Source organism: Sparus aurata, chromosome 6 (assembly GCF_900880675.1).
Source record: "Sparus aurata chromosome 6, fSpaAur1.1, whole genome shotgun sequence".
Taxonomy (NCBI): domain Eukaryota; kingdom Metazoa; phylum Chordata; class Actinopteri; order Spariformes; family Sparidae; genus Sparus; species Sparus aurata.
The window spans coordinates 18985490-18999047 of record NC_044192.1 but is presented as its reverse complement, the minus strand read 5'-3'; the positions used below and the strand labels follow the sequence as shown (position 1 = coordinate 18999047).

General features: G+C 37.5%; 1 protein-coding gene across 1 annotated transcript; it reads left to right on the top strand.

Annotated features, from left to right (window-relative positions):
• The first annotated feature begins 2646 nt into the window (after positions 1-2646).
• LOC115584144 (sodium- and chloride-dependent GABA transporter 2-like) lies at positions 2647-13066 on the top strand. Its single transcript, XM_030421577.1, has 15 exons — positions 2647-2783; positions 4117-4318; positions 4617-4751; positions 5318-5458; positions 5553-5637; positions 5710-5842; positions 6269-6403; positions 7018-7121; positions 7219-7343; positions 7434-7546; positions 7640-7777; positions 8067-8169; positions 8511-8611; positions 9586-9756; positions 10499-13066. The coding sequence occupies exons 2-15, from the start codon at positions 4123-4125 to the stop codon at positions 10661-10663; spliced, it is 1845 nt and encodes a 614-aa protein (XP_030277437.1). The 5' UTR covers positions 2647-2783; positions 4117-4122; the 3' UTR covers positions 10664-13066.
• The last annotated feature ends 492 nt before the right edge of the window (positions 13067-13558 follow it).

Here is a 13558-nt window from a genome sequence, read left to right as displayed (position 1 = left end):
TGACTGTCATCGCAACGGGCTACTCCTGTGCTTTTCCGCTAGCTTTTTTTTCTGTCTGATGCCTCTTTTATATTCTGAGAGGTGATTGAAGTATTTTACACAGGCGAGAAGTGGATGAAACCATTTGGTAATTAGGGTGTGGCATTTTGAGGGCAGGGTTTTTGGTCCAGATGAACAAAATGTACAGAAAGATGAAATTTGTGTTTTGAATTAAAAAAGAATTGTGGCTGATTTTGAACAGGCAGATGCAAATCCATAAAAAACAGAAGAAGTACAAACCAGGAGGAATGGGGAACACAGGCAGGAAATCAAAACACAGGGTCAGAAAACATGAGACACACCACAGAGCCACCAGGAACAAAACAGTGTCCCCGACAAAGTGAGAGCGAAGTTGACCTCAATTCACAGGAGACTAATCAGGGACAGGTGAAACTAATCAGGACAATCACAAGGCAGGGAAAACATGCTGACAGATAGGAAGTAACGTAACATGGCACATGGGGATGAACCTTACAAAATAAAACAGCAAACATTAACTAAACCAAAAACCCATACGATGGCATGGAAAGGGTTTTCTAATTGACTTGCATTGTAACTAAGCTTAAAAGAAAGCTGAATTCCTTGAGATGTTTTAGCGTGATTTGAACGTATTCAAAAAAGAATAACATATGTAATACATTTGAACTGAGTTCATAGCTTCCAGCAATACCACCAATAAAAAAGGAAGACAACCTCTGACGAAATTGTGGAGTGAATTCTGGACGTTGAGCACTGATGCAAAATAAAATTGTTGTCTTTAAAAGTTGAATGATTTCATTTTAATGTGATTTCTGATTGGAATCTGATTCTAAAACTGAATAGCTTGCTTTTATTTACAGAGGGGAGCCGGTGAAGGAGTATGAAGTATTGGATAAATGGGGTAAAGGGTCTAGTTATGAATAGGATTTTACAGTTGAATAAAAGTTTGTGGCATTTCTAGCTGAGAGTTCTTATGAAAAGGTGAAAGTTAAAAGGGCACGAACAGCTAGAACAGTTGGATATGGATGAAGGATGCTAGATAGTAAAAGCTGAGAGAAGAGATGCTCTGCTTCACTAATGACTGTGAGCTGAACTTAACAGCTTAAATGAATAACTGCTTCTGTATTATGGTGGTAAAATAAAATAAAAATGTTCTAGTACTAAACTCACAATAAGGAACCAAATGTTAAAACATTCCTGAGAGTGTGAACATGTGTTGTGAATGCAGCATTCACGCCCATGACTCCGTCTTGGCTTGAATTCTCAGGGAACCAATGAAAACAAGAAAGGTGAGAGCTCTAATCCTCCCGACTGGATGCTTTCATTGTTTTTATGCAACGTGAGACAAATGTGAAAAGAGGGAAACTCACTTGTGAGTGTTGCTTTAAACAAAACCTGTGAAAAATTGCGAAAACCAGATTGAGTTGCTAATATGCAGACCTAGGAATTAAAGAGTCACTCCACCAATTAGTATAAAAGTGATATAAAGATTTTGTGGCTCTAGAGGAAGCTGCACGTAATCTGATAAATTTACTTCAGTGATGTCACTCAGTGGCTATGTTGCATTGTGGGTAATGTAGGCGCCAGATACATTTTGGTCTCATTGTGGACAACTTATAAGCACAAATCAAAAAATGGTACAGCAGAACCAAATGTCACCATTTTTTATTCCATGCATTCTTCTACCTATTCAAAACCTGGTGCCTACATTACCCACAATGCATCTGAGTGACATCAATGGAGGAAATGTACCAAAATACAAGCAGCTTTCTCTGGGGTGAATGATAAACTTATTATCATTTTTACAACACTGGGGGTTAAAAATATCAAACTACCTCTCAGTCATTTTGTGCTACATTCACTTTTTTTTATATATAAAATGGAGCATTGATGATGAGTTAAGGAGTCTCATGGCCTAGGGAATGAAGCTGCTCTGTAGTCTGGTGGAACAGTAGCGGTTGCTCCTGTATTGTTCTCCAGATGGCAGCAGGGTGGACAGACTGTGGCTATGGTGGGTGTTTTCTTTGAGTATCCCTCGGGCTCTGTGCAGACTTCTCACTTCACAGATGGTACTGATGCTCTGAGCATTCCTGTCCTGTGCCGTGCCAGAAGCATGCCAGTTTGTGATGTGTCCAGTCAGGATGTTTTCTATTGCTCCTCTGTAAAATGTGACCAGAATTTAAAATTGTGGGTGGGGGCTCCTTCCTGTCCAGAAAGGTAAGGAAGCATAAACGAGGAGTAAAAGCCCCCCATCACTCTTAACAATAACAAAAAAGGGACACTGCTGCAATTCAGTTTGCTTTCTCTGAGTCCATAAAGAAAATATGATATTACTGATGGAATTATGAAAAACGATGAAGCTGCTTTTAGACATGACCCAGCTTCTTCATGTGTATGCAAATGTGTTCAAAATGCAAATGCACTGCAGTTCAGTGTGTAGTCCCAAGATAAAGGAGAACCCCACTCCCTTCTTTATTATCTGTCTTATCTTGGCAAACAGACAAAACAGACAGTGATACTGTGTGTGTGTGTGTGTGTGTGTGTGTGTGTGTGTGTGTGTGTGCGTGCATGTGCGTGTGTGTGTGTGTCTGTATCAAGTGCCCTGTGTGCCCTGTATGGTTGGTTTCTACAGAAGAAAACTGGTTAGGTCAGTCCCAGTGGCCACTCCTCCGAGAAGCCCCTTTCTCTCGACTTAATCTTGGGCAGAGGCTTGTTTTCTTTTAATCCAACAAGTGTCAGAGGAGGAAAGATCTCACCTGCTCAAGGTAATGTGTGCATATTTTAAATCTGACTTCATGGTGTAAAGTAACATGTTCAAGTTTAGCTCATGTTTTGCATGAATGCAGGAAATTGAATCGGTTATTAATGCCATGTTAAATCTATTTGTTCATATACTTTATATCACATTAAAGGCAAAAGCTATAAAAATGCCTTGTTAAACCCTAAATGTGTCTTTTGACCCCATACATTAATTCGTTTTGCTGAAAGACGTTTTGTGTAACAACAAGGGTTCTGTGTAACAGTGTGTAGCGGGTCACTTGTATTAATCACTTTTTCATTGGGCATATGTGAGTGGATTGTAACATGACATGAAAAACTGGACCTTCCTTGTCTCTCTCAGTTGCCTATACAAGCCTGGATGATTTGTTTTTGATTAATGCTGCTGCATGGACGTTTCGTTGTGAAAGGATATGACGTAATGCACGTTCTCATCCCAGCACCTCTCTGCTCCGCTAACAGGGGCAACAGCAGCTTACATATTAGAATTGAAATGGAGTCCATTGGCTTCTAGCACAACACAGAAGATCCACATAGCTCCTTTAACTTTATATTTGCTTCTACTTTCATGCAAATCCCTGTTCGCTGAGATGTTTTTGATCATAAACAATACTTGGTTTTACTTTATATTAGGATATCATTGACTAATGCCAATGCCATTATGTTTCTCACTCATCACGTGATAAGATAATATTAATAAGAAATGTAGACTAAAGTTAGAGACATATATGTATATTTTGAAACATAACCAGGTGCTTGAATGTTATTGTACTGATATAAATTTCACATAGATAACAGACAGAAACCTGTTGTAAGCGGTAGTCTGACCTTTTCAACTGCTGTGTTAAAATGTGCAAATTTGTGTTGATAAGATTGTACACACTTTCCGGAGAATCTTCGCAAGAAAGCCTTGAGTGGTATCTGTACAGAATCTACAGTATGCACAATATGTAAGAATGTATCTTGTAATTATACAAGCCTCATCCTAATCTAAGATCCTGAAAAAGTAACTTTTTCCTCAGAACATACAGTTAGTGTCTGGGGAAAGAAAAAACAAAGAAGAGCGAAAAGGATAGTCTCAAGGCTGATAGCATTGCTGACTCCTATTATTGTTTCAAAATGTTTTACGTTCTGATTATGAAGGTGGTAAGTTGTATCCCCTGTCTTTGGCCTTGTTCAGGAATTGTATCTAATATAGTGTACATGTGTTACACCTTTCAGGGAATAATTCAGGCTGAGTGAAGCCAGATAATATCGAAGAGAAACCAGAGAACTTATTCATTCTCTCTAAGAATGCTGAATGGAATTGTTTTGTCACAGGTTGAAATGGACCAAAAACAAAACTCACAGGTGAAAATGAATCTGATGAACCTCGGGACTGCACCAGGACATACCCTGCCTGAACTTCAGGAAAGGGAGCAGTGGGGCAGTAAGATTGAGTTCATCCTCGCTGTGGCAGGACACATTGTTGGACTGGGAAATGTCTGGAGGTTTCCATACCTCTGCTACAAAAATGGAGGAGGTAAATCTTTGTTTTTGCGGACAGATACATCATGTACAAAATGCTTTGTTGTATTGCAGGCATCTGGATTGTTAGCAGTTAATAGTCAGCTTGTAGGGCAACATTTCTCTCATGCCAGTGGTGGAATAAAAAACCCAGCCAACTCCAGCAGTATTGTTATAAATTGATTATGGTTTCTTGAAGTTCTTTAGCAGCTGTATTACCTTACAAAAACAAGCTCGCCACACCCTGACAATAATCTGTGTGTACAATTTGATCATCATTTTAACAACATATGTATATTTCTTTTATCTTAAAGGGGTTTTCTTCATACCATATGTTTTGTTTTTGTTCACCTGTGGCATCCCACTCTTCTTCCTGGAGACATCGTTGGGACAGTACACCAGTCAGGGTGGAATAACATGTTGGAGGAAAATCTGCCCACTTTTTGAAGGTACATCTTTTTTTTCCTATTTGGATCAGCTACAAAAATAAGAACATATGTAAAACAATTCTGTGTGATGTTAAAAAAAAAAAATGCTGCCATACAATGCTGCCGACTGTTGTTTTAATGAACACAGTTTTGTAGACTGGATATAGTTGATTTATTAAAACTGCTGTTTTGTTATGTCTTACAATATTGGTGGTTGTGTACTAAAAGCTGCACTGCTTTATATTATTATATAAACAATGCCTTAACTGACTATGTGTACGTGACCACAAATTCACTGGATCCTTTAGTTGCCTCCAGTTTTTCAAAAGTGAAATTATAACTCACAACTTTCATGTTTTGGTTTCTAGCTGAAAAAAAAGCTCTGATAGATCCGCTGCACAGCACCTGCCAAGCACCAAACAGCAGAAAGACAATATTAGAGAATACTTTGTGCAAAAGGTGGAGCATTTAGCTGCTAAAGAGCCAGATTGGAATAGATTGACGGGACACTTAACTGAGCCATTGTTGTGTTACTTTATCAGGATTTATTCACAATACTACAACATGGTATCTCTATCTGTCTACAGGCTTAGGTTATGGGAGCCAAGTGGTTGTTTTGTACACTGGTGTGTACTACATAATCATACTGGCTTGGACGTTTCTCTACCTGTTTTCATCCTTCAGGTCTGAGCTTCCATGGGCAAGCTGTGGCAACAGCTGGAACACAGGTACAGGGACTTTATTTTCCAGTTTTGATAAACATAACTATGCATTGTATTTACTTTATCAGTAATCACAAGTTTTCTTTTTCTTTTATGTAAGATGACTGTTTTGAGAATGGTCCCAATCAAACATCCACTTTGCTCCTGTATGGAAACAGCACATCTTCAGTCATAGAATTTTGGGAGTGAGTATTATAATGCATCATATGATGGCTGTTCTTTGTTGTTGTATTGCTCCTTAATAAACTTTGTTGCAGGAGGAGAATCTTGGGCTTGTCCAGTGGGATTGAGAGAATTGGTAATATCCGTTGGGACCTGGCCCTTTGTCTGCTTCTTGCCTGGATGTTGTGCTACTTTTGTGTCTGGAACGGAGTGAAGACAACAGGAAAGGTATGGCACAGTCTTAATGTTAAAGGGGTTCTGTGTAACAATGTGTAGCAAGTTACTTGTATTAATCACTTTTTTATTGGGCATATGTGAGCAGATTGTAACATGACATGAAAAACTGGACCTTCCCCGTCTCTCTCAGGTGCCTATACAAGCCTGGATGATTTGTTTTTGATAAATGCTGCTGCACTGTCGATTTCTTTGTGAAAGGATGTGATGTAATGCACGTTCTCATCCCAGCGCCTCTCTGCTCCGCTAACAGGGGCAACAGAAGCTTACATATTAGAATTGAAATGGAGTGCATTGCTTCTAGCACAACACAGAAGATCCACATCGCTCCTTTAACTTCTTATTTGTGTCTACTTTCATGCAAATCCCTGTTCTTAAATATTAAATTGCCACAAACCTTAGCTGTTGTTTTTGTCATAGGTGGTCTACTTCACTGCAACATTTCCATATTTAATGCTGGTGGTGCTGCTTGTTCGTGGTCTTACATTACCAGGGGCCAAAGAAGGAATCAGGTTTTACCTCTACCCAGACCCATCCCGCCTCACTGATCCAGAGGTACAAGTATAACCAAGTGCTTTGAGTGCCTGAATATACAGAATATACAAGACTCAAGATAGTCTATAGAAAGGCTAGTGGCAGACAGCAGTGGTTTGAGCTAAATGCCAGCGTTTGAATACTACCATCAACATACTAACTTTTTCCATGTTCATTTTCTTAGTTTAGCACGTTAGCATGCTAACATTTGCTATTTACCACTAACATAAGGTACAGCTGAGACTGATGACAATGTCATTAGTTAGTCGGGTATGGGTTATAAACAATATTGGACGAACAGAAATGTTGACAGGATTGCAGTTCGTTTTTGAAGATGAATGTTTATACCAAATTTCGTTACGATCTACAGTTGTCGAGAAATGTCATTTAAAACAAAAGAATGATAACCTCATGGTGGTGCTAGAAGAGAAGTCAGGGGATCCGTCAAGTCTCTCAAGAAACTAAATAAATCACTTTGTAAGTGAACATTTTGCAGATACATTTTGCAACTTGGCAGATACTCACATTAAAAACATTTCCTCATTAGTAGCAGTTAATAGCACATCACTTTCATTCCTAGGAGAATTGCCCCTTTACAAACCTAAACTAAACATACATTTATCCAAATCTCTCAGGTATGGATGGATGCTGGCAGCCAAATTTTCTACTCTTATGGCGTCTGCACTGGTGTTCTTACTTCTTTAGGAAGTTATAACAAGTACAGCAACAACTGCTATAGGTTTGTATTTTTCTCCTCCATATTGACTGAACTCCATCAGTTAGTTCCTGAAAAAAAAGAGCCCAGGTTTACAAATTTTTTGATTTATCACCAACAGGGACTGTGTTTACCTGTGCCTGTTGAACAGTTTAACCAGTTTCATAGCTGGATTCGCCATCTTTTCTGTGCTCGGCTTTATGGCAAAGGAGCAAGGTGTGGATATATCGATGGTGGCTGAATCAGGTATGAAGGGTATATAATGTGGGACAGAAACCCAGAATGAAACTGTCTGAGTTGTTTTAGAATATGACAGTTCTTTACATGTGCCTTCAGGTCCAGGGTTGGCATTTATAGCTTATCCTCGTGCTGTTGCTCTGATGCCACTTCCTCAGCTCTGGGCCATTTCCTTTTTCATCATGATCATCTTCTTAGGATTAGACAGTGAGGTAGGACAATGCATTAAGGTTGTTTGGACTGCAGTAATTACACTGAGAAACCAAATACAGTTTTAATTAATAACAAATCTCTTATCACCGTAGTTTGTATATCAAGAGGCACTGGTCACAACCATCTCCGACATGTATCCTAACTTCTTTCGAGGCGGCTGTCGTCGTAAACTCCTTCTTCTTGCGATTTCTGTGGGGAGCTTCTTTCTTGGCCTTCTGATGGTCACGGAAGTGAGTACTGAAAGATAAGCCTTTATTTTAACAATATGTCAAAGTAATAAAGGAAGCCAGTTAAATTTGCTTCATGGTTGAGTATCTGGTACAGGTACAATGTGTCAGTATCAATTTAAGTTTAACTATTCCCCATTTTGCGAGCCACATTTCATCCTTCCCATGTCTTATGTCCATAAACTCATTCACAATTTCATCTTCACAGCGGCTTTCATTTTGATCATTTCCATTTTAGATGACAATGTTGTTTTGTCTTTTGCTGAACGACTCTATTTCTTCCTATTCGCAGGGTGGCCTTTATATTTTCCAGCTGTTTGACTACTACGCCTGCAGTGGGATGACACTCCTGCTTTTTGCTATTCTTCAGTCCGTCTGTATTGGATGGGTCTATGGTAAGGAAAACTTTTAATTTAGTTAAATCTGCCAGAGCCACTGTTGGATCCCTCATTTGATTCTAATCCAGTGGGTCCCATCTTGAGGGGGGACAGGTAGCAGGATAGGATGGCAGATAATTTAATGTATGCAAATATCTCTTTATTTAGTTTTTAAACAGTGATCTAATCTTTGCCTCTTTTCTTGTGAATTACTCTAAAAAGATTTGAATTAAACTAGAACAAATCACGGGTGTGTTTCCTCTCATAATAAACATCTTTTAAGGGGTCACAAGAAAAATCCCACCCCCCAACACTGTATACACCGTAATGCTAATGTATTTAATACCTATTTTCTTCAGGTGCAGATCGTCAGTATGACAATATACAAGACATGATTGGATATCGTCCTTGGCCGTTTATGAAATATTGTTGGCAGTATGTCACACCAGCTATCTGTACCGTAAGTACTGGAAATGCAAGCATGCCTGCCCTTTAACTTTGTTCTTGCTTTACTAACAGGCAAGTGTATCTGACAGCTGCCAGAGGCTTCTGTCCTGAAGGTAGTCAATGTCTCAACCAGATGGAAACCAGAACTATCATTGCAGTGCTGTATTGCAACCCAAGGCTGTTCAGTTTCATTTTAAGTGGATTTTTTAAGGAATCTGTGTAAGTCAGGAAGATAAGATAAGAAAAGAGGTAACTTAACTCATCACTGGCTCCAATTATATCAGCTGTGGCAGTTATTTAATGATGTATACATTAACAGTAAGGCAAGTCTGGCAGCAGGAACATTTGTGTTTATTTGCGTTACTCGTGCAGTGTTTATCTGCCCTAATAAACTAGTTTACTTTACTGTGCACTAGCCATAAGCTAACATCAGATGTGTGCGTCCGTGTCGTTAAATTCAGGGAGCAACTCTCTTTGAATTCAGTGGCCCACTCACGAGAGACTCCATTTCTCACTCCTGTACTTCCCATTATCCTCTCTGTGATGTTACCTTCATGATGTAAAGTGTATTCCCCCTCCAGCGTCAGTAAGCAATCAACATTACAGAACGTAAACACCCAAAAACAGAGGTCAGCTCTGCAGATGGCTGCTGCAGTCAGGTTGATAAACAGGAGTGAAGATAAATCCACTTTTTAATCCCAAAAATGTTTAAAAGTCTTCTCCTCCAATCAGTAAACAGCACTTGGCAAACATCTTTAGTTTTGTTTCGATAGAGAGACTCCTAGTGGCAGAAATGACATATTCTACATTTACTGTAAGTGATCAATCCTGTGTCAGTATTCTGCCTGAACAATGCAGTCTCAGTTTCCATTGTACATTTTCTTAAGTTGTAAGTTTTATTAAACTAAATTAAAAGCAAAAAAGAAGGACATTTTGAATGTGTTTTTTATGCACTGTCTTCTTCCTCTCTGCTTGTGTGTTTTCTAGTGCACATTTCTCTTCTCCTTGGTCAAATATACCCCACTCAAATTCAACAACACTTATGAATACCCCTGGTGGGGTTACGCCATTGGAGGATTCTTCACGCTCTCCTCAACACTCATGGTTCCTCTGTGGATGTTGTATGCAGTGATTGTAACTCCGGGAACTCTAAGACAGGTACAGTCACATGTTTTCACTGTTACAAACAAAAGTAGATCAGATGATAGAGTAAGATTAGTTGCAAAATATAAAATAATTAATAATCAAAGCAGAATTTTATTTGCACCTGCAACAATAAAAAATGTAGGCATTATCCAACTTGGTAAGGGCAAGAGAAGGATTATAATTTGGATTAAATTCATGGCTGCAATTTGCAATTATTAGCATTGTTGAATAATTGGTCAATTTTTTATCCATTAATCGATTAGTTGTTGGAAACACGATCAGTGTTTCCCAAAGCTGGAGAAGACACTGTCAAATGTCTTTTTTTGTCCTTACCCCACAGATATTCCATTTATTGTCATAGAGGAGTAGAGAAACCAGGACATAATCATTTTTAAGAAGCTGGAATGAGAGAATTTTAACTTTTTATTCCCTTAAAATAAAAATTCAAATTGATTAATTAATTTTCAGAATGGTTTACAGTTAACATAATAGTTGACAACTTATCTGTTAATAGAATTATTTAATTATTGTTCTTGTTAAAACAATATTTTGGTTATAGTTAAACGATCAGCTGTTACATATATTAAAGTCTGATGTTTAGTGGCCCATCCAACCACCCACAACCTCCATCCTCCATCCCTCTACTGACCTTATAGCTCTATAACAACCTTGCATTGTTTCCTCCTGATTAGGATGATTATAGTTCATAAAATGTGTTATTTCATCACCACTAACCTATTCTTTCTCCACACAGAGACTAAAAGTACTGTGCACTCCAGCAAAGGACTTGTCTAATCGTATATTAAAGAAGGCAGCAAATGAAGAAGCATTTCTGACTTTCACAAGCTTGCACACACTGCGCACCGCAGAAAGTCCCGATGACAGAAGTGACAGAGTTCGGAGATCAGCCATTATTTAGAATCCAAGAAAAATAAAGGAGAGAAATGCTGAACAGTTTTACCAACCGACAAAACAAAAACATTATTAGCGAATGTCGAACAAATCCTTATATACTACAGTGTTTGTAGCATCTGATAGCATTAAGGAGATCTGATCTTCCAGGTTGTGCCATTAAAATACCTTCTATTTCTCTTGTATGTTCCAGCTGGCTGTATACTTCTTATAATGATATACATTACAGAAGATATTCACTATCACACTGTAAGATTAAAAAAATTAAGAGAGAGTAATAAACAACCCAATTGCAAGAAGAAATATTGGCAATACAGGTTTTCTGCAAACCATGACGTTTATGTTTCTTCCGCTTAAATTATCAAATTTATGTTGTGAGAGCGCTGTGCTTATGGTCTGGTTAGGTTTAGGCACAAAAACAACTTAAAGCAACACTTACAAATGTTGGAATGCTGTGTCAAACTGTAGCCTCTGACCTGGCAGCCGTCCTGCTCAGAATCATACCCTCTACCTCTTGACACAAATATGATACGTATGACATGTCACAACTACAAAATCATTTATATTTTGGAAGGAAAAAAAATCTATTTCCTTTGATTAAAATTGTTTTATATACAGTTTCTGAGTCATAATGATGGAGTATGATGAAATTAAATTCTACATGATATGAGGTGTTGAGTAGTGTGGATAACAAGACTAAGAATGTTGACAATTAAAGCAATATTCTAAAGAAGTTTTGCAGTGTACTTCTAAATTACATTTAGCCCAAAAAGTTAAATACAAACTTTAAAATAGTGTAATACTAAGTATAATATACATTATTATAGTTATTCGGTAACAAACAAAAAAACAGACAAAAAGGGAACATTTACTCAAAGCTAATTCATTTAGAAATTGAAATCGCTGTGATTAATGTACATAAATATTTAAATACTTACTGAAAATATAGGTATATAATATATATATATAATTATAAATATAGTTTTAGGTGTATAAAGTAGTAAATTAGTTATAGAGTTAAAGGTGCTTTTTAGGTAAGTGAAGCACTTTATGATGGAACTGTGCAATGCAGTGGGTGTCTCAGGCATAAGAGACCACACCTGTCCATTTAACACATGAGAAACCTTAGTTCAGGCTGTAATTCAACACACTGCAGGTTCAGAGCTTTACCTATTTGAATTACAGAGTAATATAACACTCCATTGTTCTACCGTTTAAACTTCGATCACAGGATAAATACACATTATGAGGGCTGCAATATAAAACTACTGCATTCCTTTTGTGATTTTCCTGTAATCACAAAAAGTACAAGCTTTCGTCAAAGAATTCAGTTACACACAGTAATGTAAATTAACACAGTGTCAGTTGCCAGCTTCATTCCAATTAATACAGTAGAACCAGAGAAATTGTCTACATTACCCACAATGCAACTTAGGCATTTTAGATGATTAACACACAGCTTTTTCTGGATATATTTACACTACCTTTCAGACATATGCAGTAAGACTCCTGAAGACCTGTAAAAAAAACTTGATATTCAAAATTGGTGGAGCTGCACATTAAGATTTGACCAAGGGTTAACTTAACTAATGTAGGAGTGCATATAGGTATGGGATTGTTGTGTGAATATTGAATTTGTTTGATATTTACTACAGAATGTGGAAAAGGATGAAATTGTCTCTGATATTAAAGCCACATTATGTAAATTTTTTCACTCAAAATAACAGATTCAAAATCACGTTGATGGTACAGTGTCTTGTAATAGGGTGAGTAGTGTCTCTGTTTCAGTCACTCTATCCCCCATCACTTGTTTCTGCACTATGTAACTTCACTGAGAGGGTAGGATAGTGTTGCACTCAAAAACTCAGGGGAAACAAAATCCCAGAGAAGCCCATTTCTATATAATGTTGTATTAGGATGTGTTTACCTGTGGTTAGAAATTACCATGTGTTGTTATAGTGGCGATTTACAGTTGAATCTTGTTCTGCAGCTGGTGTTGGTCTCCAGTCTGAAGCACTAGGAGTTCAAAACGTGTTCACAACTTGATTTGTGGTGATATTATTTAAATTTTGCTGTGGCACTAGTACTAGCTTTGATGTTTTTTTCTGTTGAAATAAGGGTTATTTCTTGTGATAGCATACTTCCGGTGCATCGGCCTGCTAATTGGTGTGCCACATCCCTGCAGCATATAGAATTGATGTTGGTGATTATGTTGTTATGTTGTTATTATGTTGTTGTATGTTGTTATGTTCCCCTGTTATGGGATAATTATTTTTATCTTTTACACACACTGACTTTCGGCTCAACTGTATTTATATCCGAGGTTAGTTGTCATAATAAAACTGTAATTATAATTATGATAATTAATTGAATATATTAATGGAAAAATAAAGAACAAAAGCAATAAAAAGACAGTTTCAGGTATCACAGCTTTTTCCAATTGATAACACACTAAAATTCATAACACAAATATTTAAACTTACACACAGAGAGCAAAACCTCTTCTCACATCTCCAAAACTTTAAGCAAATTTTCTGCTTTACACACATTTTGCAATTAAAAATGACACCTTTTAAATGCACTGAACACGGTTCTTTGCATAAGACACAACAATCTGACATAAAGTCACATTTTTGCCATTTCAAAACACTGCAATTCAAATTGACACTACATAAGCTAATTGACCATTATAAGTGCCACCTGGCCAAACAATTTTTAATTGTTACCACTTCAGTCAGGAAGTTAGCACTACAGTTTTTATTGATTGCTTTGATGCAGCAGTCAACTCAAACTCCACATTTTCAAAACAGTTAACACACAGGCCGAAACAGTGGCACTCATGGTCGAAATTACTCATTTTGTTTGCAACCGTACCAAAACATTTAAAATATGCAACAAAAGC